The 26,161-nt window shown below is 40.6% G+C and overlaps 2 protein-coding genes across 17 annotated transcripts in view; both read left to right on the top strand.

Moving 5' to 3' along the window:
• The window catches only part of MXRA8 (matrix remodeling associated 8), a 114,594-nt gene that overhangs the window by 85,484 nt on the left and 2,949 nt on the right, over window positions 1-26,161 (top strand). For all 15 annotated transcript variants that reach the window (XM_026073927.1, XM_026073919.1, XM_026073918.1 and 12 more), the window contains 2 exons: window positions 21,452-21,521; window positions 22,164-22,210. The gene's annotated coding sequence lies outside the window, so the exon portion shown is untranslated. The remainder of the gene's footprint in view (window positions 1-21,451; window positions 21,522-22,163; window positions 22,211-26,161) is intronic.
• The window catches only part of DVL1 (dishevelled segment polarity protein 1), a 74,374-nt gene continuing 52,156 nt past the window's right edge, over window positions 3,944-26,161 (top strand). For both annotated transcript variants that reach the window (XM_026073900.1, XM_026073899.1), the window contains exons 1-2: window positions 3,944-4,004; window positions 21,452-21,521. In XM_026073900.1, coding sequence (XP_025929685.1) covers window positions 3,964-4,004; window positions 21,452-21,521 — 111 coding nt within the window. In that variant the 5' untranslated portion in view covers window positions 3,944-3,963. The remainder of the gene's footprint in view (window positions 4,005-21,451; window positions 21,522-26,161) is intronic.

Genomic DNA, 26,161 nt, shown 5'->3' with positions numbered 1-26,161 from the left:
GGAACCAAACAGGCAGAGCTAGGCAGGCAAAAAGCATGTACCTAGAATGTTAATAGGTGCCCCTCCCGGAACGTTTTTGCCTTTGTGCTTTACCAGCTGCTAGGTAATAGTTACATAAGTGCAATATTTGGAGAAGCGCAATTTCTTAATGGATGTCAGTTCTTGGCAAGCCTGCTCCCTATCATTTGAGGGGTATCTTAGCAGAATGGTTCAATGTCTTAGACCTTTCTATTTTCCTTAAATGGATGCTGTTAAGAGCTGTTGGCAAATGCTTCCTGCTGCATTAATGAGGTGTAAGGATTTGGTGACATGATGGGAAAGGCTGTGGTGCCCTTGGAGAAAAGCTGGAATAAAGTGTTGTGGGTTCTTTTCATTGCAGCTTTTGAGCAGTCCTCTGACTTTCTGATGGCAGTTTTATATGCCTGACTGCTAGGGCCAAATCAAAACTCTTCAATACCATAGACTCATAGCTGAACTTTGACATTTTCTGTGAAATGCCAAACTGTGGTGCTGGCCTGAATACTCTAAAATGAAATTTCCAGAAGGTGGCAGGCTCTTGTCCATACCCCCCCCCCCCACGGATATTTAGGGTACTTTCCAGTACTGAGAAGGTGGTATTGGGGAGTTGCTGCATGGGCTGAGCGTTCTCCGGGGGAAGGTGGACTTAGAAACTACTTGAAATTGCAAACAGTCCGTGACATTTTAGCCTAGGCACGGTCTGCCTTATACAAGACCTTTGTAGCCTGTATGCTATGCTTGATGTAGCTTGCAGCTGTATCTGTTTCAGTTGTCTGCAGAGAGCTGCCTAGCTGCAGTCCACCTTAGACTAAACTGCCTGAAAGCCTTGATGCAGCATGACTCAGAGGGATGGGGAGTTTTCCATGCTGCCCAATAGTAAAATTTCACGTCGTGGAATGGTCAGTCCCATTCTAAGTGGCTGGAAAAGTAGGAGTAAAGATCTTTTTGTGGAAGAAAATGACAGACCCCAGAGTTGGTTGTGGGTGGAGTGTCTTCTCTATCCAAAGACAAGTGTCATAGAAAGGGCCCATCCATATTTCACTGCTCAGGATGGTAGGAGTTCTAGTTTCATTCTCAGTGATTAACAAGATTGCCAGATGATAGCTGGAGGGTAGCAGTGTTCTGATTAATTCATATCCTATGATAAAAACAAGATTTACAAGAAATAAAACAAGGAAAGGAAGCAGAATGGGACTAACTACAAGGGGCAATTGTGTACCCAGTTTGTCTGATTGGCTTAATTTGAGAATGAATTTTATTTAGGAGAAGATGGCTGTAATCTTCTCTGACCACATTCGGCATTTAAAAGCCCTTGTCTGAAGTATTATGCATGAGCGGATGTGTGAATTCTGTTGAATGTGAATTCTGTTTCCTCTGTATTGTTTGTTGTTGAAATAGGAATGGTCAGGAGAGTGTCTGTGATGAGATTGATGCAACTGACAGAGCCTGACTTTCTCTAACCTTTTCCCCTGTCTGTCCTTCATTGATAGGTGAGCAGTCACCACATTGACCCAAAGCCTCTTGCATTTGCATGTGTAGAAAATCTGCATCCTTCAGTACTGCTGTATATTCTCCTAAGAATGCAGTGAACAACAATAGCTTGAAGAAATACTGCTTTATAAAGAATTCAAAAGGCTGTATCAGGTACCAAAGTGAGTCCCTGACCACTGCAGCTTTCTTTTTGCTTAGAGTTCTGGAGTAGCATAATAGGAATAAAACAAACATTTTTATCTTGCCCCTGCCAGTGTCTTCCTTTTGTAAACTGAAGGGACCACTCATGGAGTGAGGGAGGTTGGCTTATTGATACTGTACTGACAGCTGTCTTGATGACTTCAGTTTTCTCAGAGCAACACGGCTCTTAATCTGGTTTTACAAGGATGTTGAATGCATGTTAAATGCACGAATCCATTTAAAAAAAAACTGGCCGAGTGACAACATAATTCACATGAAATAGTAGAATTTTTTGTAAAATGTGTTGCAGTCTAGCCTGAAATAGAATAGCATGCTGAGGTTAGCTTTTGCTATGAGGAACTTGTCTCTGTGTTCTGCTTTCTCCACTGGAACATGTTTGTGATGGTGAAAACAAATATTTTTGGCTTATCTTGGCAAAAATCTGTTAGAATGATCACCATCCTGTATGGGCTTGCATCCAAAGACTACCTGTTTCTTAATTTGTCTCTGGCTTGGGATTTTGTGACAAGCCGTATATTACTTTTCAATGCCTAAACAAAATTTAGACCCAGTTATTCCTTGAAGTTGAAGAGTGGGTGGAATTTAGAGCTAGGTCTCAATGTAAGAGCTCTGACACAGCTTTTTGTTATATTAGAAGTTTGTCTTGCAGTGTTGCTATTCCTGGAAAATGTTAGAGGGCTATATTTGTGCTTCCCCTACACCAGTAGCATGTTGTTCCTAATGGGGTAATAGACTTTGAAGGGGCATGGACAAGAGCAGCTTTATCTTGTGATCAGCATTCCACTGTCCAGGCCATGTGTTGCGTTGCTGAAACAGCTGTGAGATATATTCCTGTGTTATCCCCTTCTCGGTTGCCTTGGAGACTAGATGGAAGATGTTGGGAATTGTGCATTAACTTGATCTCTGTGAATGGTATAGTAGACTTCAAGCGTATACACAAAACTGACTAATGAAGGCTTCAAGCGGCTTCCCGCAGAAAAAAAGGATATGTGGTCTTCTAAGATTTTCTATGTAATTCTGTGGGAGAATTACCTTTTTGCATGTGGTTTGGAGGTAAACAGAGATTGTAATCTCCACTTTTGTGCCTGTGTGCATTATGTAGGTCTGCAGGCAACAAGGCACTATTGCGTGAATTCAGTACAACATACTGCTTGCTAACTTGTCATGTGCTGTGAATTATACTTCTGGAAGCTAGAGTAATGTAGACCAACAGACCTGATTAAAAGAAACTAAGTAATTTTCACCACATCAGTGACCAGAATTATGCCATTTAATTAAAATATGTCTAGACAAATAACCTAAGGGGAGAGAGATACCATCTATAAAAAGCATTTGAGGTTTCTGCATAGGGACCATACTAAATAAACTCATGAATAGCTTCTTTTCTCTCCCAAGTATCTTGAGTCTGGGAGTATGGCAGCCACTTCTGGGGGATGTGAATGTTTCTCATGTAAGTTGATTGTCATTCATCTCTTTGTTAGCAATTATTTTAACCTGTCTGTAAGTAATATTTTCTGTGGGGTATTGATGAGCACTCGTGGCTATTTTTTTGACCTAGCTTTAGAATTCTAATCAGATACTTTTAAGGGAGCATAAAGAAACTGTTTCAGAAATGAATAAGAATTGAGTCTTATCTTGATTGCTTTCGTGTATGTTTAGCATTTCTTGTTTTGTGTTGTTTGGAGCTGGCACTGTATCTATCATGGTTGTGTGACACCTTTATTGAAAGTGAATTAAGTACTTGTAATAAGAGGTTTAGAGTTGCTACCACATCCAGTAGTTACACAGAATGGTAGAAATACACTCTCTTAACTTGTATTTTATTAGGAAAAAATGCTCTGCTTTTTAAAGCCTTTATGTTGAACTTGTTTTTTCTTGCCTTCTTTGTAAAGGGCTGAAAGTCATTCTGACCCAAAAGCAAAGAGGTAGGATGCATTTTCAAGCAGTTATTCTCCTTGCTCTGCCTTGCTTTCAGAGAGTGATTTCACTCCATGTAGTGTTTTGCTCTAGATAGGTGCTTCATTCCATATTGAAAGTGGTTGTCTTGGTAGAATCTGAGGGATTAGGGCCATGGGCATAGTCCTTTGACTCATTCCTGGAGTTTATTGCACTAGTATTGATTCCCGAAGGACAGCTCAGTCAGCATCATCATTGCCTTAGTTTGACATTGCACCTTTCCTTCATAATCTTAAAGGAAAATCTCTTAATCTCCTTTCCTGTTCTTTTAGCAGAAAGCACACCTACCTCCTCAAAATGGCGCATGCTGAAGGTGGGCATCTAAATTCTTGCAAAATGTAAATACACAGTTATCTGTTTGCTAAAATGAGGACCCGTGTGTATCTGGAATCTTTGTTATACTTGTGCATCGATATTTAGAGACTGTTTTTAGATGAAAATATAGTTATCTGAAGAGTGGTATTTGAGCAAAAAAATGACTAAAGTAAAACTGATGTCACCTTTTTAAGGGCAAGTATTGTGCATGTTTTTTATCATATGCTGTGAAATTGCACTGATGCCAGAATAATTACAGTGGGAAGAAAATTAAATCGTTTATGTGTGATCATGTCAGCATTATTGGTGACAACAATGAGATCGTAGTGAGACTGAATAACATAGTTCTGACGTGTTTTCCTCCCTCCCACCCCCTCTTTATGACAGGAAATGGATTCTTAAGGTTACAATATGTGATTGGTGATAGTGCCTTTGAAAATGGATTGCTTGACATCTAGTAATCTGAATACAGTGCCCTGGCAATAGCCTTTAGCTGAGAAGCTGGCTTTGCTGTTGAATTCTGAAGGCAGTGTAAGAACATGTGACTCTAGCTTCATTTACTTGCTTTTATAGATGCATACACATGATGGTTTGAGGATTGTCAATGTGTCTGCATGTTCTTTTATCTGCAGAGAAACAGCGGCTGTTCTTGTGGTTCTCCCCCCCCCCTTTTTTTTTTAATGGCTGCGGTTTGATGTATGTAAATGTCAGCCTTTCCACTGAAAATATTCAGTCCCTGAAGAGCTTACAACTTTCAAATTTATTGTTAATCTTGCTATGAAACAAGGTCTTAACCTGGGGGAAAAAATAACAGCCTGGGCACTTGGCCATTTTAAAATACACAAAGATAAGAGACATCTGCTGTCTCTGGGCTTTGTTCTTATTGATGATAAATATTTTGAATAAGAGATATGGGCGATTGCTCACTAACCTTATGGGATTTTGGATGAGAATGTAGAGCACAGTGGTCTGATTATCACTCATTATATTTTTATAAAATCCTTCTGAAGCATTTACTGTGCCCTCCCTTTCAAATTATCCTCCTTTATCACAGTTAGAGCTCTGGCCAGGTCAGATCCATCCCTGTGTTGAAGCTGATAAGTCATTTAAGACTGAGTCAGGTAAACTGTAGTATTTGTGCTTGTTTTTGGTTTAGGCATGACTTTTACCATCAAATATTACAGTATTGGGTATTTGAGTATATAATTTCCTAAAAATTGCATTGTATCAAACTCTTGAACAGACTGTAGTGTCCTGACTCCAATCTGTTGGCCTGTTTCTGAAATAGAAACCACTGGATACACAGATGTAATGTCCTGTGACTTCATCTCTTTCTGAAATTTTACTTTTCTGACCAGGTCCTTTTTGCCAGTCAGCTTTTCAGACTCCTGTTCCTTACTCAGTGTCAGCTTGAGTTGCACACTTTGTAACCTCATCAGCCATTGACACTTCATGCAGCAATTCCTTGGAAAGACCCAATAATCAGCACTCAATTCAGCTACTGAAGTCAGTCATCAGCAGTGACAGAGGTATGCTAGATGCACCTGCTGTGCTGCTGCACGTGGCTGTAGCTTACATCTCATTTTTGTCAATCATCCTTCAGAGTATTACTAGGTACTGTCTGACTGATAGAGAAGAGTTTGCTGTAATCATGAGTCATGAGATAAGGGGCTGTCTGCATGCCATTTTTGGATGTGTGATAGCAAAAAGGCATATACTTGAATCCTGTTAGTGTGGAAAGCCCTTGAAATAATTTGTGGCAGTGTGGGCTTAAGTGTGGCCTGGCTGCCAGAGGAAATGCTGGAATCCTGAGTGTGACACACAAACTGTAATGAAGCTTATGTTCATTAGTGCTGTTGTCACTGCTTGAGCTAACTGTGTTAAAAGTAGCTTGGATTTAGTACCTTGAAATTCTTCTTTGTCCATTTCAGTACAGAGTAGACAAATTTCAGGCTTAAAGGGAGGGGATTCCACTTCTGGCCTGAGGCCTAAGATTGGTGGCTGCAAAGTGATGCTTTTGCATGTTGATAAATAATAGTTGTGTTATCCTAAAACACCCTGGGCAGGATGTGAAATCTTGGGCTTTCCTGTAGTTTTTAATTATTCCTAAGTAACTTTGAAAGGACTGGAAACATAGCTTACAGGACTTACTGATACATTAAGTTTTATGCTGAGGGAAGGTATGTTACCATGATCGGGGTTTGCTTTGCATAAGAATAGAAGTTTTATGGGTAGTATAAGTATGTGGTAGGTGAAGCGGCCAACATCATTACAAGTTGGGCAGTCTCTCCTGTTGCTCACCAATAGGGGTGAGAACTGTTGGTAATTAGCAAAAAGCATCATGAACCTTGTCTTTCAATTCTCCACTTCAGAACCGTTTTGGAGAATGACACTTAGAGTGTGTGTTACAAGCTGCAGTGTCTCAGTGAATTAGTACATAGTTCTCAGTATACAAGTGTCATGACCTGAGTTCAGCCTGCATAGGCTTAGATTTTCAACAGGCTGCTTCTCTGCTTTGACTCTGTGTGAACGTTGCCTGTAAGTGCTATTTTGAGAGTTTGCTGCTCTGGAGTTTTGAAGATAATTGCACCCTGGGGAAAGCAAAATCTGAACCAGCTGTTTCAAATGGGCATTCCACAACAAACTTGCTGCTGGCAGTAGCCTGTCTTCTTTTTCTGCTTGTTTTCACAGGTCATTTTTGAGAAGAACTACTCAGTTTTATGGGGGCTATTTAATATTTATTGTTTTATAATTAAGATATTGGACTGAGACTTGGAAATTTGGGTTCAACTGACCTGTCCCTTCATACTGCGACTTCCTTGCCTTTTCAGTGGACATGATGACATGTGTCTGTCACTTGGGACAGTTACAAGAATAGATTCATTAACACTTGTGAGATGGTAGTATAGTCACATAAATAATTCACTAAATAACACGGGGAATAGAGGAAAGGGGAATTAATAGGAAAGACTGAAGACTGGCAATGTGGCTAGATTGCTTGTTGTGGATAGTTTGGCCTGTTTTATTCCAAATCCTTTCAGAGGGAGTAGGTAGTATTGATGAGAACAAATGGCAGAGTCTGAGGACTGCGAAGACTCAACCTTTTTCCCAGCTTCTCTGTGCCTGCGGTTTTTGTTAATCTGGTCTCTTTACCCCCATTATAAAGCATTCTGTGAAGGTAGTAAGTCCATTTCATTTTGGCAGGAGGAGAAACCAAGGGTTACAGTGAGAGGTGCAAGCTGCTCTGCCTGTAAGTCAACATCAGAGAACTAAAGTCTTGTGTGGCCTCCATGGATGAGTATGTAGTCTCTGTAGGAACCGCAGCAGGAGTGGAAGATAGTGTGCAATACGATTCCCCAAAGGTGAAATGGCACCCATGAACATCAGTGAACTCCTGTTCAAACCTCTACTGAGGGCAATACTAGCTGGGACAGCAAACGAGCAGTGTTAAATGTATTTCATTAATGCTTCAAGCTCGAGCAGCTGCAGAAAGGAGCAGTCTTGCCTGCTGACAGCTACCAAGCTTCTAGTTTCCTCTCCTTTGTACTATCATGGAAGTTTGTCTGGCTCCACAGCAAACTGGGTCAGGGGAACCAATCTGGCTGAAAACTAACATGACATCAAAGTGGGTTCCCCAGCCTTTGCATAGGCTACAGATACTTGCTGTGGTACGAAGGAGAAGTACATGGGACATGGAGGGCAGAAACCAGTGATAGAGTGCTGGGTTTTTGTAGCAGTGCTGGCTTACAGGTATTTGAAATTTTGTCAGATTGTGACACAAAAAATAAAACTGGAAACTGTACTCACACAGTACAGTACCAGTGAAGCCTAGACTAGCTATATATATGTGTGTACAATGTAATTGGTAGGAGGGAGGTGTTCTGATGGAATCTTTTTCTTTCTTCAGGCTGTGATTCTTTTTTTGTCTATGCTTGCGGCGAAGGCAACTCTAGTACAGCCTTGGGATGAATGAGAACTTCAATTGCAGTGAAGGTGGTGTTTGTTGGCATCTTTTGTACCACTTTTCATTATATTGACTGCCTTCAGATCCGCTCTTTTGGTGCGGAACAAGTAATGAAAGATAAATTATGCAGTCATGTTTGACGAGGCTTAAAAGATTTTGCACTAAATCTTCTTTTATTTATGATCTGCTAAAACAGTTGGCTCAAGGAGATTGTTTTCTCTTTTTAATCATAAGCATTTTATGAAAATTGACTTTTATACCCCCCCGGTTTAATTTGTCACTGAATTTATGTGCTTTTACAATAAGTGTCAATATATGTTGTTCTTTATTTAAATATCTTTTTATATCTATATATAGTTAAAGTTTTTGGAGGATAAGGAACATTTTTAAAGTGAAACTAGGTTTTAATAATTTAAACTATCTCTAAAATGCCCTACTACCTTAGCACTTCCTGCCAGAATCGTGTTTTGAGAGAGCTTGCCCTTTATTCTTAGATCTTCTGCTTCAGAGCTATCTTTTTGTATTTGTCATTTCAATTTAAGAGTTTATAACTTACTCTGAGGTTATAGAGATCTGACCAAATACAGGACCCTGTTATGCTTAGTGCTCTTCTGGATACAGTAAGAAAACCCAAGCTTTCTGAGCCAGGGATGATCTGAAGCAAGACGGCGACAAAAATAACTCCAGAATATCCTCACTTTATATAAAGAGGTGGAATATGCAAGTTTCGTGAACTGGGCAGAGTTGCAAAGAGGACTCTCGGGTAGCTGGGAATCAAAACCTGACTTCCTCAGAGTAACATAGTACCTTACTAACCAGATAAGGAGCCTCTCCTTTTCAAGGGGTAGACTTAAATCTGTGCTCTCTTTCTGCAGATCTGTAGGACCTTCCAGCCACATGGGGTCATGATACTTAATCCAACTTGCTTTAGCAATCTCTAACACATCTCTAATCCTATCATGGTGCTCATGGCACCCTTGTGTCTCTTTTCTGTTTTTATTGCAACAGGTAAAGTTGGTGTTCAATAAAGTATGATTACTGCTCAAAAACTATAGGATTCTCTGAGGAGTTCTCAACCAAAGATGTAATACCACACAGTGCAACATCTTGTATTGCTAAGGCAGAACAATGAGTGGTAGCATATCTAACAGGTTGCATCCACATAACCTGAATAGAAAGAATAGCAGAAGTGAATGTGGCAAGTCATTAGGACTGCCAGGTGTTTTGAAAGAGATAAAATACGCTGCAAAGATAAAAATGGGCAAAAGAGAGAGAAGCAGTTGTCAGGGAAGGCTGGAAGCGAGTACAGGGAGTACTGCAAATTAGGAAGAGTGTTGCCAGCAGGTTGAGGGAGGTGATCCTCCCCTTCTACTCAGCCTGGGTGAGGCCACATCTGGAGTACTGCATCCAGTTCTGGGCTCCCCAGTACAAGAGAGACATGGCACTACTGGAGAGAGTCCAGCAGAGGGTTACGAAGATGATTAGGGGACTGGAGCATCTCCCCTATGAGGAAAGGCTGAGAGAGCTGGGCCTGTTCAGCCTGGAGAAGAGAAGGCTGAGAGGAGATCTTATCAATGTGTACAAGTATCTGAAGGGAGGGTGTCGAGAGGATGGAGCCAGACTCTTTTCAGTGGTGCCCAGTGACAGGACGAGAGGCAAYGGGCACAAACTGAAACACAGGAAGTTCCATCTGAATATGAGGAAAAACTTCTTCACTGTGAGGGTGACAGAGCACTGGAACAGATTGCCAGAGAAGTTGTGGAGTCTCCTTCTCTGGAGATATTCAAAACCCACCTGGACGCAATCGTGTGCAACACGCTCTAGGTGACCCTGCTTGAGCAGGGGGGTTGGACTTAGATGATCTACAGAAGTCCCTTCCAACCTCAACCATTCTGTGATTCTGTGAAATAATATTCTTCTTTACTTCTGCCTGGTCACTTTGAAGGCACTTCTGGCTAGTGCAAATAAGCTGTGTTCCATCTAAGTCAGGCCTTTACAATGCATTAGCGTCTTTGTGGCCCTAAGCTGAGCCTCTGCTAAGTATTATTGTCTCTCCTGTAGTTACTTCTCTGGCTGGCATGGTGCGTAGTATACCAGAGAATGGCTGACAAGTGTGCCATTGAGTAATAATATCATCTCTTTTGTTCAGTATCTTTCACTCTTTGCTAATACATCCATAATGCCTTCCTGTTTCCCCCACCTTGCCACTTTATATATAATCACTGGGAACATCACCTCCATTAGGTTTTGTGTGATGTTGTTTTTTATTTCAAGTGACGCTGTCAAAATTCCCATCTCACAAAGCTGCTTTTATTATTCACACTGGAAGAAGTTTTTGAAATGGAATGTGTGTTCCTCAGTTTGTGATGCCTATTTAATTTTTTTTCTTTGCGTAGTGAAATTAAAGTGACCAGTTTCCTTTTTCTACTTTGCAAGAATTGTTGTGTTATAACTTGCATGTGCTTGCAGGATGTTGCTTTTTGTTCTTTCAGTGCTGTGGGGGATTATTTAGTAAAGAATAAGTGATTTTTTTTTCTTTTTGTTTTTTTAAGGTTGGAGACAATGTTATGTTTATCTGAAAGACTGTATGAAAAACTCCTTGAAATGTGTGTTAACTAAGGTCAAGATTGATTAAAAAAACTGATTAAAAAAAAAAAAAACTCAGATGAATGACCCAGTCCAGTGGGTAGCTGTGGTGAACTGTAAGCAGAATATGGGAATTTGTTTCAAGTTGTGCTAATGATTCATGGCATGCTTTGAAGTGAGTTGCTTTTTATGCCTCAGATTCTTGACTTTTTCCCCCCTGTTTTGAGGTCTGTGGGTACAAATCCCTCCATATTTAAGGGCAGCATTTGTCTGTTGGGTTATCTAATCATGGATTATGAATCCATTGATCCATCATCATATGGATTCTTGAATTTTGTGGGTTGCTTATCAGGGGCATGAGAGGGCACTCACCTGTGCAATACTGTTGCGGTGCTAGCATTGGCACGTTTCCTTATTCATTTTATGGTTGCATGCAGCTGCTCTCACCAAATCATGTTGTTCCACTAATGGCTGAATAGGGAGTCTTAAGGAATGAATATTTATTATTGCCCTTGTTTTCACAGTCTCTTTTCTGAGCTGGAACAATGCCACAATTACACAGACATCCTTTGCAAAAACAAAGAAGGGCAAACCTTTCTATAGCCACTAAATTTCACCTGGCTCTGTGCATGCTGTGAATACCTGTGTGTGGTACGTCTGCATTGCATAGGTGTAACCCAGACTCGTACAGAGGTTTTAAATCTTATCCCTCATCCTCTCTATATAAGAAGTCTTTTGACATGGAGATGCCTAAGTTTAGGCTGATATTTGGTATAGGACCTTAGTGCCAAAATTTCTCCAGTGTCTTACAATTCTCTTGAAGGATGATAAATTATCTTTAGCGTTCTAGAGCATTGTAATGCTAAATTGCTTGATGAGCCTCCAGGAATAATATGAGCGGATAAACAGGGAGGAGGCAGTTAGGTGGGCAAAGATGTTCAGTGTAGCGATGATCATCAGATGTGGCATAGGCTAGCCTATGTACGGATAAATGAATGCATTAACTGCTGTTTGTAGGCAGAATCACTGAGAGTGTGTGTTTAGATTTCTAAATGTCTTAGAAAGAGGATGAGACAGAGGGTAGAAGCTAATTATATAACTGAAGAAAAAGAGAGCACTTCTCAATGCACTCTTTGCCTGTGCAGGAAGAGGTGGTTTTCCTAAACACCCATTGCATACAGTTTGTTGCTAAAGTTTCCTGTAAGAATGAACCTAGTGTGCATGGCAGAAGGACATAAGGTTAACGTCAAGCTGGGGAACACAGTCACAAGAGGCTGCTTAGTAAATGCCTTTATGCAGAAGGGATATTGATCCTTCTGGCTGAGCCTGCATAGAGCATGCAGATCTACTGCTAAGCTCTTTGTTGGGAGAGTGCTCTCATGGATTCAGGGTAGATATCTTTGCTTTCAGAGTGTTTTGAAGAGGGTTTTCTTCTGCAGTTGGGTGTGTCATTTATACAGTGATTGTGGGTGGCATGCTGGATACTGATTTTTGACAGGTTCACGTGAGAGCTGGCATACAAAAGCGCATACATGGAAATGCAAAGCATTTTCCATGTTATTTATAACAACCTAGAAAGGAGACCACTGGTTCCACTCTGGCTCTGTGGTGTTTTGAGGAGTGATTGGCATGAGCCTTCCATAGAGAAGCACCTGCTGATCAGCCTCTGAAAGCTTCTGCAATTCGACCCAGTTTCTTGCTCACTAGCTCAGTAGGGTGCAGGCAGGATCTAAGGCTTTTATGCATCATAGAAGGCTATGGATCTTTTGTGTTGAACAGAGCCCTTCTGATGCTGCAGTACAGTATGGTGTTATCTGCTTGGCAAAAAGATTGCTTTTCTCTTTCTCTTATTTCCTGAATAAACACAATATCCAGTCCAAGCCTCACTTGTAAATTCAGTGGGTGACTTTTATTTTCGTTCATTTCTCTGAGTTGAGAGGGCAACTGAAGGCTCTCTGTGGTGAGACCTCAGCTACAAAAAGCATAACTTTTTAATCTGGCATTAACATTTCAGTTTGAATCTCTAATCAGCTTCAGAAAGGTTCTATTTTTAGAGCTGCAGCACTGGATTCCAGTCCCAAGTTGTCATGTGATCAGAAGGGTGAGAGTTTTTTTTTTTTTTTCTTCTTTTCTTTAAAGAGCCAGAGAAAGTGTCTGTGTCAGCTGTTTGCTGCTGGTTTGTTGTGTGCATTCTGCAGCCTACACTCTCCTTAAAGGAACTGCATATCTTCATTTATTTTACTTAAGTTTTCCTAAAAATGAACATCCTCTATCATTCAATTTTTGTATTGTAGCAAACAGTCTGATCTTAAGAGATGTTTATATTCTAAATGGGAAATATGAAGTGAGTAGTTTGACAAATTTGTATCTTCTTCAGAAACATCCTGGAGAGCTTTAAAAATACATTTTCATGGCTAGCAAAAGTCAGGAGAGCTTCAGTGGTTTCAGTGAAATAGCTAGCACCAGCTAGTGAATAGCTAGTAAAACATTTCTACTGTAGTTTTTGAATGCTAGTTCTGTGTGCAAATATGTATCAAACCAGATTAGAAGTTGGGAGCTTCCAAAGCAAAAGTTGCTTTTGAGTGAGCTTAGAATTCAGGTCTATCAATGCATTTAGTAGACTCTTAGGAATAAATTCCCTTACAATTAACACATTGCAGATGCAGACTTATGATTACTTATGTTTCTACTAATTTGAACAGCTGCTTTGTAAAAATGCTGCTTCATAAGTGGAATCAAGTTGCCTAGAAAGGATGTGGAATCTCCATCCTTGGAGATATTCAGAACTCTACTGGACATGGCCCTGAGCAACCTGGAACCTTTCAGGAGGAGGCTGGACTCAATGACCTTTGGATTTCTTTCCCAACCTACGTGATTCCATGATTCTATGAACTAAAACTGATGCTTGAATAATCTCTTATAACCCTCCTTTGTGCTGATCTGAGGCGTTGAACAGGCATATAGGACAAATGGCTTAATTACCTTCCTCTTGCCTTCCTCTCTAGGGATCTCCAAGCAAGTTATAAAAAAAAAAACAATGAATGAAGCTTCCCCCCCTCTTCTCCCATCAGTAAAGGATGATGAGAAAGAGTTAAGAAAGGAGTTGATTAGGGTCACAGTGACAAGATGGGATTCACTTGGGGTTAAGGTCTGTTAGATGATCATGGCATGGTAGGTGTTAACCTAGGGTGATCACTGACACAGTGATTCTATGGAAGAGTTTTGGCAAAGGGAAGCAAAAGCAATGGGACTCCTTTGCAGAGCTCCACTGTTTTGTGCTTATAACACTCTAGAGCTTCTGTGCTTTGAAAGCTCTGAATCTGTATTGGCCACACTGCTGCCTCACCCCTGTCTTTCCCTTGGAGAGTTGGGTGTGCAACTGGTGAATCAGGCAAAGGAGCATTTCCTTGTTAACCTCATTTTCCTGAGTAGAATGAAAAAGTCCTCTAGCTAATTCTGGAGATTAAGTTGCTCACAAGTTAAGTTGCGTGAATGATGCAATCAAAATGCAAGTACATGCAACACTATCAAAACTAGTGTTTAAAACCCAATTGCCTAAATGGTTATGAATCAGAGAGCTATTAGAGGTTTGTGAGGTTCGCTTAATATTCTTAATATGGAGTCAGCATATATTCTGAGGCAGCAAATGGCTTGGCAGAAAGATGAAAGTGAGGTTAAGTCTAAACAGTTCTTGATCTTAAGGCTAAAATCCTCTATTGGAGGAAGAGAAAGCAGGATATTGGGAAGGTAACCAGGAGCATAAACTTATCAGAGAAGCAGGTGAGATACCAGAGGGTGAACAAGACTGTGGTGTTGGTAAATGCACAAATACCTATTTGTACAGAGTAGAGTGTTAGCAGTGTCAGGGGATCCAGACACAATTCCAGGAAGTGAGAGGAAGGAGGGGCTGTTACCAGCAGTGATTGTTTCATTTAGTAATTAGTTCTTAAATCTCCTTTAAGCCAAATAAAGCAGAGGATGTGAGCTTCTGAGAACCATTCCCTCCTCCCCTTCTCCACACCCTGTTTTGCACATACTCTTTCTCAAGTGAAGACTGTATTCATGTGAGATTTGATAGTGGGGAGTTCGCTGACAATGTTGAATAGGTGTTGGGGGCGGTTCAAGAGCATGGGGTCTTTATCGTGATCTGCAGCTGGTGTACTGTGTAATATTGGATGAGTTGTTCCCCTGTTCTTCTTCCTTTTACCTTTCTTTTACCTGGTAGATGGGTTTGAAGATCGAACTAAAGAATATACTCTTGCGCACCAAGATTTTTCTGGAGTGTGGTGAGGTGGAAAATGTTAATGATCCTCTGAATAGTGAAGCAAAATCTCTAGCTAAATTGTTGGTGTGCTGGCACAATTGCCCCTCCTTCCCATTCACAGAGGAGAATCATGTACAGCTGGAATGCAGCAGGGCAATATGGGGTGGACCTGCTGCTGAGAAGTATTGCAGCCCAAGTTACCTGGAAATGATGAGCTTGTCTGTTACCATCTGCTATTCATTAAGTGGTAGTTTTGTAAATAGCTTTGTGGATAGTATTTGCTCTCTTCTCTTCGACCCCAAATAACTCATAATCTGAGTTAAGTAGAAGATTATGTGCACTGGAGTAGAGCTCGCATATGATCCAACCTTGCTAGCAATTGTAAAGGCACAGTGCTTCCAGCTCCACTGTTGCCAGGCTGCAGGTTGTGATGTAGGAAACAGACATCGTCTATTCTCAAGGGAAGCTTTAACTGTATGAGCACAGGGGTTTCTTGGTATCAGATGGTCTTTGTTCTTATTGTCCAACAGTAAGTCCATTAATGAATGTGTGTTTGGGGGGAGCAGTGAAGTCATATCTCCACAGTGGACCACATGCAAAACCAGTAAGACTTTGCCTCACCTGCTCAGTGGGAGGTCTTTGGCAGAGAAAATCCAGCTATCACCTCTTCTTCCTTGCTGTGCTAGCTTGTGTTGGGTCTGGGTTGTGAGCTTACTACTCAGGGTCTTATCCACTCTGGTGTTAAGCTGCTGGTGTATATTAGTACCTAATGGACCATGCATGTTTCAAGAACAGACAATGGCATGTGTCTCCCTCAGCCATGTTTCTAAGTTCTTGTATAGTAAAAGTTTTCATGATTCTTGTTAGAAAGTGGTCCTCAGACAGAAGCACAGCGTTCATCCATCAATTTTCCTATCCTACCCTCTCCCCATTGTGTCCCCTTGGTAAGTATTGAAAGGGGCTGCCTCTTTAGTTCAAATAATGATTTATAAAATACTGATATTTGAAAGTAGTGGCTGCTGCTGCATTATTTGATGTTTTTTGGCACTGTTCATTGCTACCCAAAGCAAGCTGGGAATTAGTCTGTCATTCTCTTGCCTCATAGCTTGAGGCTATACTCAGTAGTTCAAGTTGCAACAGATCTGGAAGATGTTCCCCTCAGCTGCAGCAGAAAGCTAATGCCATAGTACAGTGCATTGTTTTGTAAGTGGTGACTTCAGTATGCTATTTCCCATCAAGAGGACAACTAAACCGGTCTGTATGGTAGGTATTGCAGGGAACTCCTGGCTGCCACTGTATCTTTCAGCTTTAAAAAGCCCCCAAGCCTTTGCTCTGGAGAKAACCATCGGTATGTTTTGAGTCCTTGACCTTGGCTTGTAGCTTAGAACTTTGTGCTAAGCTTTTGCATGTGGTTTCTGAGATCCAGTAACTGGCATTTCCTTATTTAAAAAATAAATAATAATAATACCCCCCCATCATTTAAAACATACAGCTGTCAACATAAAATTATTTCAGCATCTTTAGTCTCTGATCCTACAAGTGGATCTTTGTTGAGTGTTCTCACCAGGGCTCTGTGAAACACAAAAGATCATGTTTGAATATGAGTCAGTGCATTGGGGCTGGAGATCAGTGTGATGGTGAAATTTTCTGCGTGCGTTGTGATAACAATGGAGTTAATTGCCTCTTTAGAGTCTAAGTATAAATGACTAAAAACAATAATGAAGCTGTATAATCTGTTTCTTGTTGTCAAAAGATGAAGGGAGGACAGATGCAGTAGGAGTCTGAATAAATTAGTATTTTAAAATGTTCTTCTTATAATAGTGGGGAAGAGGTACAGTGTGCCTAGCTATGAATGCTGTGAATAAATGTGGAGAAAGAGGAGAATGTTCTTTTTCCTCTTGAAAGAATAGATGGAAATGTGAAAATGCAGGTATTTGTGGTGTTATTTATTCCTAATTTTCCAAAAGTGAGATGGAGAGAAACTTTTTCTCCATTTGCTTTTCTCTCCTTTCCCCTCCCTCCTGTCTGGTTTTGGTGTCTTTAATATGTTACTGTTTCATGCGCAGTCAGGTTCCTTGTGGCTACTGTGGGTATTTTACACAGCAACAAGAAAGAGAAAACGTAAATAAAGGAAAATGTGATTATGGAACCACAGATTTTTATCGAGTTTGACTAGACTTCAGGTTAGCCTTTTTAAAGCTGAGAGATTGTCAAAAACAAGTTGTCCCTGTCCCGCTGTATATGGACTTTAGGCTGGAAATCTAATTCTGCTACTGACCTACTGCTTGACTTAGCATAAACATATCACCTTATCTCCTCTCCTCCCATAATTAGATAGTCCCTGTTCTGTGTCTAGTTCAAAAGGTTCCCAATTTTGATTGGAGCCCTCAGGTAACAAAAAGAATATATTGAGTATCCAAATCAAAATTTTGTAGTAAAGCTTTATACTTAGAAGCAAACCTGGTGTTTTCACAGGCAAGTGACTTTTTCTATTAGTCAGTTCAGTTCTCTTAAGTTGTATATTAAAAAATAAAAGGCCAATTCTCCCTGATTTAGGGAAGTGCACAAAGGTGGCTGTCTAGCTCTTGGGGGTCATGAAACAAGCCCTTTTTCAGATAAGGGAAAAGCTCTCTCTTTACTTTTCTCAGACAAGTGACTCCCAGGATTTACTACAAGTACTCGGTCAGTCTCTGCTGTCATATTAGGAGCCAGGCGGAAATAGCTCTGCATCTTGAAGGAAGCCATGGACTAGCAAACTTTCTTATACCTGTAACACTCTGATTTATTAAGTAGTATAGATTAAGTGAATTCAGGTAAACTCTTTCAGTTCTAGACTTCTTAACTGTTGAAATAAGAGACTTAAATGGATTGAAATGCCCTGCAAATTTGCTGTGTTACCTGGAAGTATTTCTGCAACTGTACACAAGGTCAGAACAGGGAAATATGGCAAATTCTTAATTTGGATCCTTGCGTTTGAGCCCTGCTTGAGTCCTTGCTTGTGGAATTAGAAGAATCTTGCTACAAGGAAAGCAGCAGTAGCATCTGAAGAGTTGTTTGCATAGGCTTCAGGTTTCAGTAACTGCTGCACAGGTTGTGTGGTGTAGTGTGTGATTCTCTTTGCTGCCCTGCCTGGGGCTGTCTCGCTCTTGTCAGATGCTGGGTTTAGAATTTGCTCCAATTTGCAGATTCAAAGAAAGGGCATGGAAAGAAGCTTGTCCTTAAGGTCTGCTTTCTAGGTAGAAGTGATTTGTGCCCTATATTGGGGGAGTGAGGGGAAGAAAAGAGTCCTGTGTAGTGGACTTTGTGGGTTGCTATTTTGAAGGACGATATTATGCTTCCTCTTAACCAGAGAAACCAAGCAGGGAGCTAACGCCTTACATTTCATCTGTATCTCTTTACTAGAGATAGCCAGGCCAAAGTGTGGTGATAGATTCTGTGGACCATTTCTGTCCTCTGTCTTTCGGTTCATCATCAACAAGAGAGAATCCACCATAGTACAGGTTCAGAACTGAGTTATTTTTGAGGGCTGGTGACCAGTTACAATATCATTTTCTCAGCGATAGGGCACATCAGAAGTGAAACCACTGAACCACAACAGTGAAGCAGCCCAGCTGTTTTACCAAATCCTTTAGTCAGAATTTCAGAATTAGTTGAATTCACTGGTTCTGATTTTAAATTAAGTAATAAAAAGCAAGCTGGTGGTTTGGAAATGGTGGTTTGTTTAAAATTTCTCATTTGATGGTCTCTTCAGAAGCCACTTGCAATGTCTGCTTTTTCTCTAAAGACAAGAAGCACTTTCTGAGAGATCATGGCCTTATATAAATGAGGGAGGGTTGTTAGGAAAGCTGATGCAAATGCGGGGCTTCCTTAATCTTAATCTTTGCTGTTTTAAGTGGGAACTCTCCAGCCTAATGCAACAGTCATAAAAAATAGAGTTTGAAGTGCCCTGCTGAAAGATGACATCTGTAATTGTTTTGTGGAGTTAGAAGCTGACTCACTGGGGGCTTGTTGTGAACAAAGTGCTTCAAGGCAATCGGTAATTACTCCCGGTAGTACCTAACCACTAGTTGATTTTGAACCTGCTCTATTCATCTGGATGATTTCAAAAGTATTGACTGTGGTGTAGCCAACAGTCCCGTTGTTTTCAAATCCTGGAGGGGACTTACAGAGGCCTTTTAGAGTGTGTTCAGCTGTGCTGGCTGCTTAGTCCAGGAGTTAAGAGAACTGTAGACTCCTTTTGCCTCCAGCAAACCTGACAAAGACCATGCTGATTTAAAACCTGTTTGATTATTTTACTTTCTGAGATGAGAAGTGAGCACTGAATTGTTTGAAGAACTGAATAGATCTTTTTATATTTATAAATATATATATATTTTGGTTGTGATTGGCTACTTTCAGTGAAAATGAGGCTGGTAAATGGTGGCCATGTTGGTTACTATGTTAGTTTGAAAAACAGAAACACCTGAAATAACTTCTGTTGCTGCTGAAGTGGAAGCTTGGAATTAAGCCCAATGAAATGGGTGCATTTCTGTTTTCTCAGTAGTTGTCATTTATATTTGTGGATCAACCTCTGGGTATTGCCAATCCCAAACTTTTGAAATAATTTCTAATTCTGAGATACTTAGTCGCAGTATGTGTCTTTAGAATTGAAACCCTTATGCTAGTAAAATGGATTCTTGTTTTTATTCTCATTACCTATAAGGGTTTGAATTCTGGATTAAGCTTTTAACCAGGAAACCTTCAGAACGACTCCTAGCTGAATGCTATAAAAGTATGCAGGGGCAATATTGCTGCATGCCTGCCTTTTTGTTATTTGTCTGTTTCCTGGGCAACTGCTGTTAGCCTTTGTCAGGCATGTTATATTGGGCTAGACTAACCTTGGCTTGACCTAGTTTGGCTGTTCCTGTGTTTTTTATATTCGTATGACTTCACTTCTGGTTTGGCGCCGATTTGAATCGTTACTGTTCTTTTAACTGCAGAAGTATTTGATGGTAACGGAATGCACAGCTCTCACCCACGTGAGCAGGGTGCTGCATGCTTCAACTCTGTTTCTGTGTTTACATTTACAAAGCATGTGGCCATACCTGTCCTGAGCTCTGATGTTCTCTTCTTAGAAAGTTAAATAGGGCTAAATGGGACCCTGCCCGATCAGTACTTCAAAGGCGTGATCTTTAGCAAAGAATCATATGCAAATACAAAGCAACAATAGGGGTGGATTCATGCTGCAGAGGCTTCCCTAGGAAGGCTGTTGCCAAGTAGCTCTTCAGAAGGCTGCTCTGGTATTAATGTAGCATGCTCGCTCTGTGCAGTGCATCTTTGGGTGGGAGGGAGAACGGATGTTGGCAGCTACAGAAAGACAAAATAGACTTGTCAGATAACCTTTTGGTTAGTACTTGTCAAACGTTTGCTTCTGTTTTTCTATGCAGGCATAAAAGTGGCAATAAAACAGCATTCAAATGAACTTTATGTGAAATTTGTAGTTTTTCCACTTGAGAAAAGCTATTGGGAGAAGACAGTTGAATTTTGTGACTGTGGTCTTTGTAGGAAGCCAAACTGGAGTCTATTGTGTAGCAAATGAAATTAGCACACTTAATTTCTCATTAGTGATTGTATATACCTTCTGCCATAACTGGCATGGCACAGGAGTGTGGCTGTATTGATTCCCCTTTTGTACTTAAGTGATCTGAATTGCAAGTTGGAAAAAAAAATGCAACATTGATCCCACAGGTCTGGTACTCTTGTTTTCTTGTCTTTGTTCTCATGTCAGGGCATACTTCAGAGAAAATCTTGAAGAGAAATATCTCTGTGGCCTAGCAGTCTCCCTGATTTCCTATCATTTTTATTTTAGCCTTCTTAGGGCTCCATGCAGCTGTTAAACACCTAATTTGTCCTCTGTCTAAGATCATAAAATACTGGTATAACATTTTTTTAAAAGGGAATGGTGTAGGAGAGAGAACTCAAAGCCACAGCTGCACCTTGGTATTTGTCCGTATCACCCCTTTCCTTGACAAGGGCAGGCCTTGGCTTTGCAAATCATTTTGAAACCATCTTGGAGTGAAAGGAAGGAGGTGTAGGGAACAAGAGAGGTGTGTGGATAGCAAGAGTGGGGAGAGTGCTTGAATTAATGAAGAATGGGTGTTTTGTAGTTGAGATGCTTGTCGGATGTAAAGGAGAGCAGCATTCAAAATGTAGCATTGCCACAAATCCTTCAGAACCTTGAGGAAGCTGCTATGTTTTGGCTCCAAACCCAGTCTAGAAAATGGAGATAATTGTCCTTCCTTTGCTGATTGAGTGGCCTTAACTTGTGAACAGTTGGAGACAGGGACTGCATAAAACAGTGGGATTTTAATCAGCATTAGATCTTTAAAAAATATGGTGACGTAGAAGAGTCCAAAGTGGAGAAAATGCTTGTAATTCCTGTTGTGCCTACCAATTTGGGATGATTTGTCTGGAAGTGTGCTATCTCTTCCTTTATTTTTACTTTATTTCCCTTACTCTAGTAGTCACTAGTATCCTTTAAACATAGAAGACTTGCTGATACCAACAGTTTAGCCAAAATTTGTATTTTTCCTGGGCCATTTCAGAAAATCACTGTCCCTTCTGATCTGATGTCATTTCAAATGCTTGATTTTCTTCCTATTATTATTATTTTTCAGGGTGGTAAAGGAAGAAATTTCAGATGACAATGCAAAACTACCGTGCTTCAATGGAAGAGTGGTGTCCTGGGTATGTTGGCTCATGTGTCTGTATGTATGTATTGATTGATGTGGTGGGAACCTGGCAGAGTAGTTGGTACATGAATTCTGATTGTCAGAAGTGCCTTGAAGTGTTGCATCTCAATTTACATGGAAGCAAAGGCTGAGTTTTTCATTCTGTCTGTAACATCCTGTTATTTCATAATCTATTTTAGAAATTAAACTGAAGTCCACAAAGGTGTGCAGGGCTGAAAATGATGTTTAAACATGAAACCTTTAACGTAGTAACTTCTTGAGACTTCTTTTCTCTCTCATTGTTGTGTCTCCTCCCTACCCCCAAAGTATTACTGAACCCGATGGAGGGCTCTGAAATAAATGCTGTAAAACCTCACAAAATAAGGCTAAACTTCTAAAAATGTTTACCTACTTACCTTTTGTTGAAAACAGTAATAGGTAAGCCCCTAATCCTCGTTAAAAATACATTCTGCAACGTAAGGTGAATGTAGCAGCCAGTTTGCCCATCAGTAGGAGAGTGGAAGCACACTTTTGGAGTTTAARCAAAACAGCTCCCAACCCCAAAGTATTCCACATGAGTAAGGATGAAGAGGACTAGGATTACTTCCTTCCCCTTTACCTCCCAGTTCTTCAACCTCCTTCTCCTTCCCCCAACCAGCAACCCAGTCTGAGCCAAGGCATAAGGGCATTAGATCTCAAGTTGAGGTGAGTTGTTTTTCCAGTTCCTTAAATAATATGAAAATGTATGCCTTTTCTGTTTTTTCCATCTGAAAAAAGGAATGTTTACTTTTCCTTATAAAGAAAAGTAAGACCTGAACAAGGAAAATGATGATATATAGAAGTGTTACATTTTAATTTGGTGACTATTACTAATTTCAAAGAATCACAGAATGGTTGAGGTTGGAAGGGACTTCTTAGATCATCTAAGTCCAACCCCCCTGCTCAAGCAGGGTCACCTAGAGCGTGTTGCACACGATTGCGTCCAGGTGGGTTTTGAATATCTCCAGAGAAGGAGACTCCACAACTTCTCTGGCAATCTGTTCCAGTGCTCTGTCACCCTCACAGTGAAGAAGTTTTTCCTCATATTCAGATGGAACTTCCTGTGTTTCAGTTTGTGCCCGTTGCCTCTCGTCCTGTCACTGGGCACCACTGAAAAGAGTCTGGCTCCATCCTCTCGACACCCTCCCTTCAGATACTTGTACACATTGATAAGATCTCCTCTCAGCCTTCTCTTCTCCAGGCTGAACAGGCCCAGCTCTCTCAGCCTTTCCTCATAGGGGAGATGCTCCAGTCCCCTAATCATCTTCGTAACCCTCTGCTGGACTTGCTCCAGTAGTACCATGTCTCTCTTGTACTGGGGAGCCCAGAACTGGACACAGTACTCCAGATGTGGCCTCASCAGGGCTGAGTAGAGGGGGAGGATCACCTCCCTCCACCTGCTGGCAACACTCTTCCTGATGCACCCCAGCATACCATTGGCCTTCTTGGCCACAAGGGCACATTACTGGCTCATGCTTAACTTGGTGTCCACCAGCACTCCCAGGTCCTTCTCCGCAGAGCTGCTTTCCAGCAGAAACATTACAGTTTCTGAAATGCATTTTAAGGGTGAATTTATTGTGATTCCTATGTCAGTAAACGTTGCTGGCTGCTTTCCAAATGTAGAATACATAATCCTTGCTCCAAGGATTTATACCTTGTCTAAACGACCCACCCACTCCTATGTGAAATAAGGTCTGCTGCTGTCTATTTTTTTGTTTTACAGTTTTTCTTGGAGGCCTCAAAGAAGATCAGTAGCTACTCTTCTTTCTTTCCCTTGTGCCAGGCACTGTACATATCGATGATGGGAGACATGCTTTCTGCTCCAAAGAACTCGATCTTTCATTTTTCTTTTTACGTTATGACTGTTTTTCTTCCACATTATAGGTGGGAACTGAGAAACACAAATTGTGTGCGAGTTTCTTCTTTCCCGCCAAGGCCATGTAGGAAGTCTTCTGCAACTGATGGCAGATCTTTCATAGTCTGATTACTCAGCCTTAAAATCATCCTCCTTGACAGTTTTTAAAATGATTGTATGGGCAAGTCTGATTTGAAGGTAGCTTTTTGGAAAATATATAGCATTTGATTATCTTGAACCTTTAACGGGGGGTCTTAGTGGACAGCAAGTTGACCATGAGCCAGCAATGTGCCCTTGCAGCACAGAAGGCCAACAGCATCCTGGCCTGCATTAGGAAGAGTGTTGTCAGCAAGGTAGGTGATCCTTCCCTTCTGCTTAGCACTGGTGAGGCAGCATCTGGAGTGCTGTGTCCAGTGTTGGGCTCTCAAGTACAAGAGAGACATGGACATACTGGAGTAATTCCAGTGAAGGACCACAAAGATGATTAATCAGTTGGAGCACCTGTCATACAAGAGTGACTGAGCAAGCTGGGATTGTTTAACCTGGAGAAGAGAAATCTCGGGGAGGGGGAGGGGAGTCTTAACAAAGTGTATAAATAACTGAGTGGAGGGGGTAAAGAAGATGGATCCAGACTCTGCTTGGTGATGCCTCGTGACAGGATGAGAGGCAATGGGAAGAAATTGAAATACAGGAAATTCCACTTAAACATTAAAAAAAGTATTTTTACACTGAGGGTGGTCAAACACTGGAACAGGTTGCCCAGAGGAGTTGTGGTGTCTTTATCCTTGGAGATGTTCAAAATCTGACAGGACATGGTCCTGAGCAACTTGCTCTAGTTGACCCTGCTTTTAGCAGGGGGTTTGGACTAGTTGATCTCCAGAAGTCCCTGCCAACCTCAATAATTCTGCTAATGAATTCACTGCTTTTTCTGTAGCTTTTGATGTTTCTCATACTTGCATCATCCTATTTTGGAGTGATGAGACTAGGGCAGTTTCTCATATGCCTTTAAAAGACAATAGAAAGACAGTTGGTTTTCCCAAGTCAGAACATGCTCCCTTCTTCATTTTTCATTTCCTTTTCTTTAGGAAGAACATAAGTTCAATATACCTTTCTTTCTTAGGTAAAATAAATTAATTCAATGATAAAGCAGAGTGAAATGTTTTTTGTTCTTCATGCCAACCCAGGAACTAACATACAAGGAGTCAAAGCAAAGTCTCCAAGACTGTGAATGATGCTATTGCAAAGATCTACAAGCAAATTTTGGATGTGTGACTTAAGTGAATTGTTTCAAAGCATTAGTACTGTATAGCCTTTCATGAGTTCTATACCAATGTTGGCTCTTCACAGACTCTGTTGCTCAGCAAATGCCATAATGCATTAAAAACCCGTTTATTTCAGCTGAGGCGTGAGTAGTTGAACAAGAGTCAGTGAGCACAGATTTGTGCAGGCAATATGAATGTATATGTTTCTTCAAAAGGCTTAGACTCCCTCTTTCCTTTCTTATCATCCATCAGCTTGTTTCCAAATTTATATGTATATCCCATGCATGTGGATTCAGTTTATAGCTCTCTTCTTACAGATCATTTAGAACACTTTTTACAGATGATGTCGACAAGAACTCCTGTTCACTGTTCTGAACAATCAGCTGAGATATCTGTGCCTGACCTACATTTCCAATTGCAAATCTTTTTTTTTTTTTGCACTAGTACCCATAAAATTGTCATGCTTATCTGCTTCTCCTTGCTACTAATTATTGTAGGAGTTTTATGTAAATCTTACTGTAAATGAATTGTTCATAATTTGGAATCCTTTAATATCCTATTCACTGTAACTGAATAGATAATTGTATCCATATACTTCAGGGCTAGCAGAGTTGGTCTTTACCTTTTGGAAAAACTGTGGTTTTGGCAGGGCTATTTTCTTGTTTGGCTTTCCACGTGATGGACTTGAGCCTTCTTTGTCTCTCTTGTTATAAAATATGCATCAGCTCATAGCAGACAGCTTGGATTCTTTCACCAAACATCTGTGATAATTGTCCTTCTCACTGTAAATTACTGCAGTGTATATGTGTGTATTTCACATCCAGACAACATATTTAACATTGGAACATTAAGCGCACACAACATAGCTTGGCTGTCTCCTCCCCCACCCCTTCCCTCTTGACTGATGCAGTGACTGCTTTGATGTTTACAAGATGACTGACATTTAGAAAGTTGAGAGTTTCATCTTTTTTAGTAACAGCTGAATCTTTATATTTGTTGTAGGCGGGAACTTTGATCTTAGTGTCATATGCAGGACTGATTTCCATAGGAGAAAGTGTTTAAGGGGGGCTCTGCAAGTATTTGGTAGTTGCTTGCTTTTGCTGCCCTGGGAACTCAATGTAGTTAGGTTAAAACTGAACTGGAATCTTGTTCCTAATTAGCTATTTGGACCTCTTCCCATCCCTCCTGCGTCCTGCTTGTTTTTCTCATCTGCATCTTAGATTTTGCGCTTTTTTTTTTTTTTTTTTTTAAGGATTAAATAATTTGAGGACAGAAGGCTTCTGCTTATGAGATTTATAGTGTGTCAGTGGGGTGTAGCCTGATTTACCTTTAGGATTTTCAACAACATAGACACTAACATTAATTATATGGCAGAATACTTCATTTAGTACTTATTATTGTAACTGTATTTACACAAACACGCTCTATTTCCTGCCTATTTTACATAGGACAAGAATGGAAGGTAGGGCTCACAAACTGACATTCACATTGATAGGAACT

Source organism: Apteryx rowi, unplaced genomic scaffold (genome assembly GCF_003343035.1).
Source record: "Apteryx rowi isolate R43461 unplaced genomic scaffold, aptRow1 scaffold_38, whole genome shotgun sequence".
In the NCBI taxonomy this organism is placed as follows: Eukaryota; Metazoa; Chordata; class Aves; order Apterygiformes; family Apterygidae; genus Apteryx; species Apteryx rowi.
Note: the sequence above shows the minus strand (reverse complement) of the source record. Positions and strands in the feature narration are given on the sequence as shown.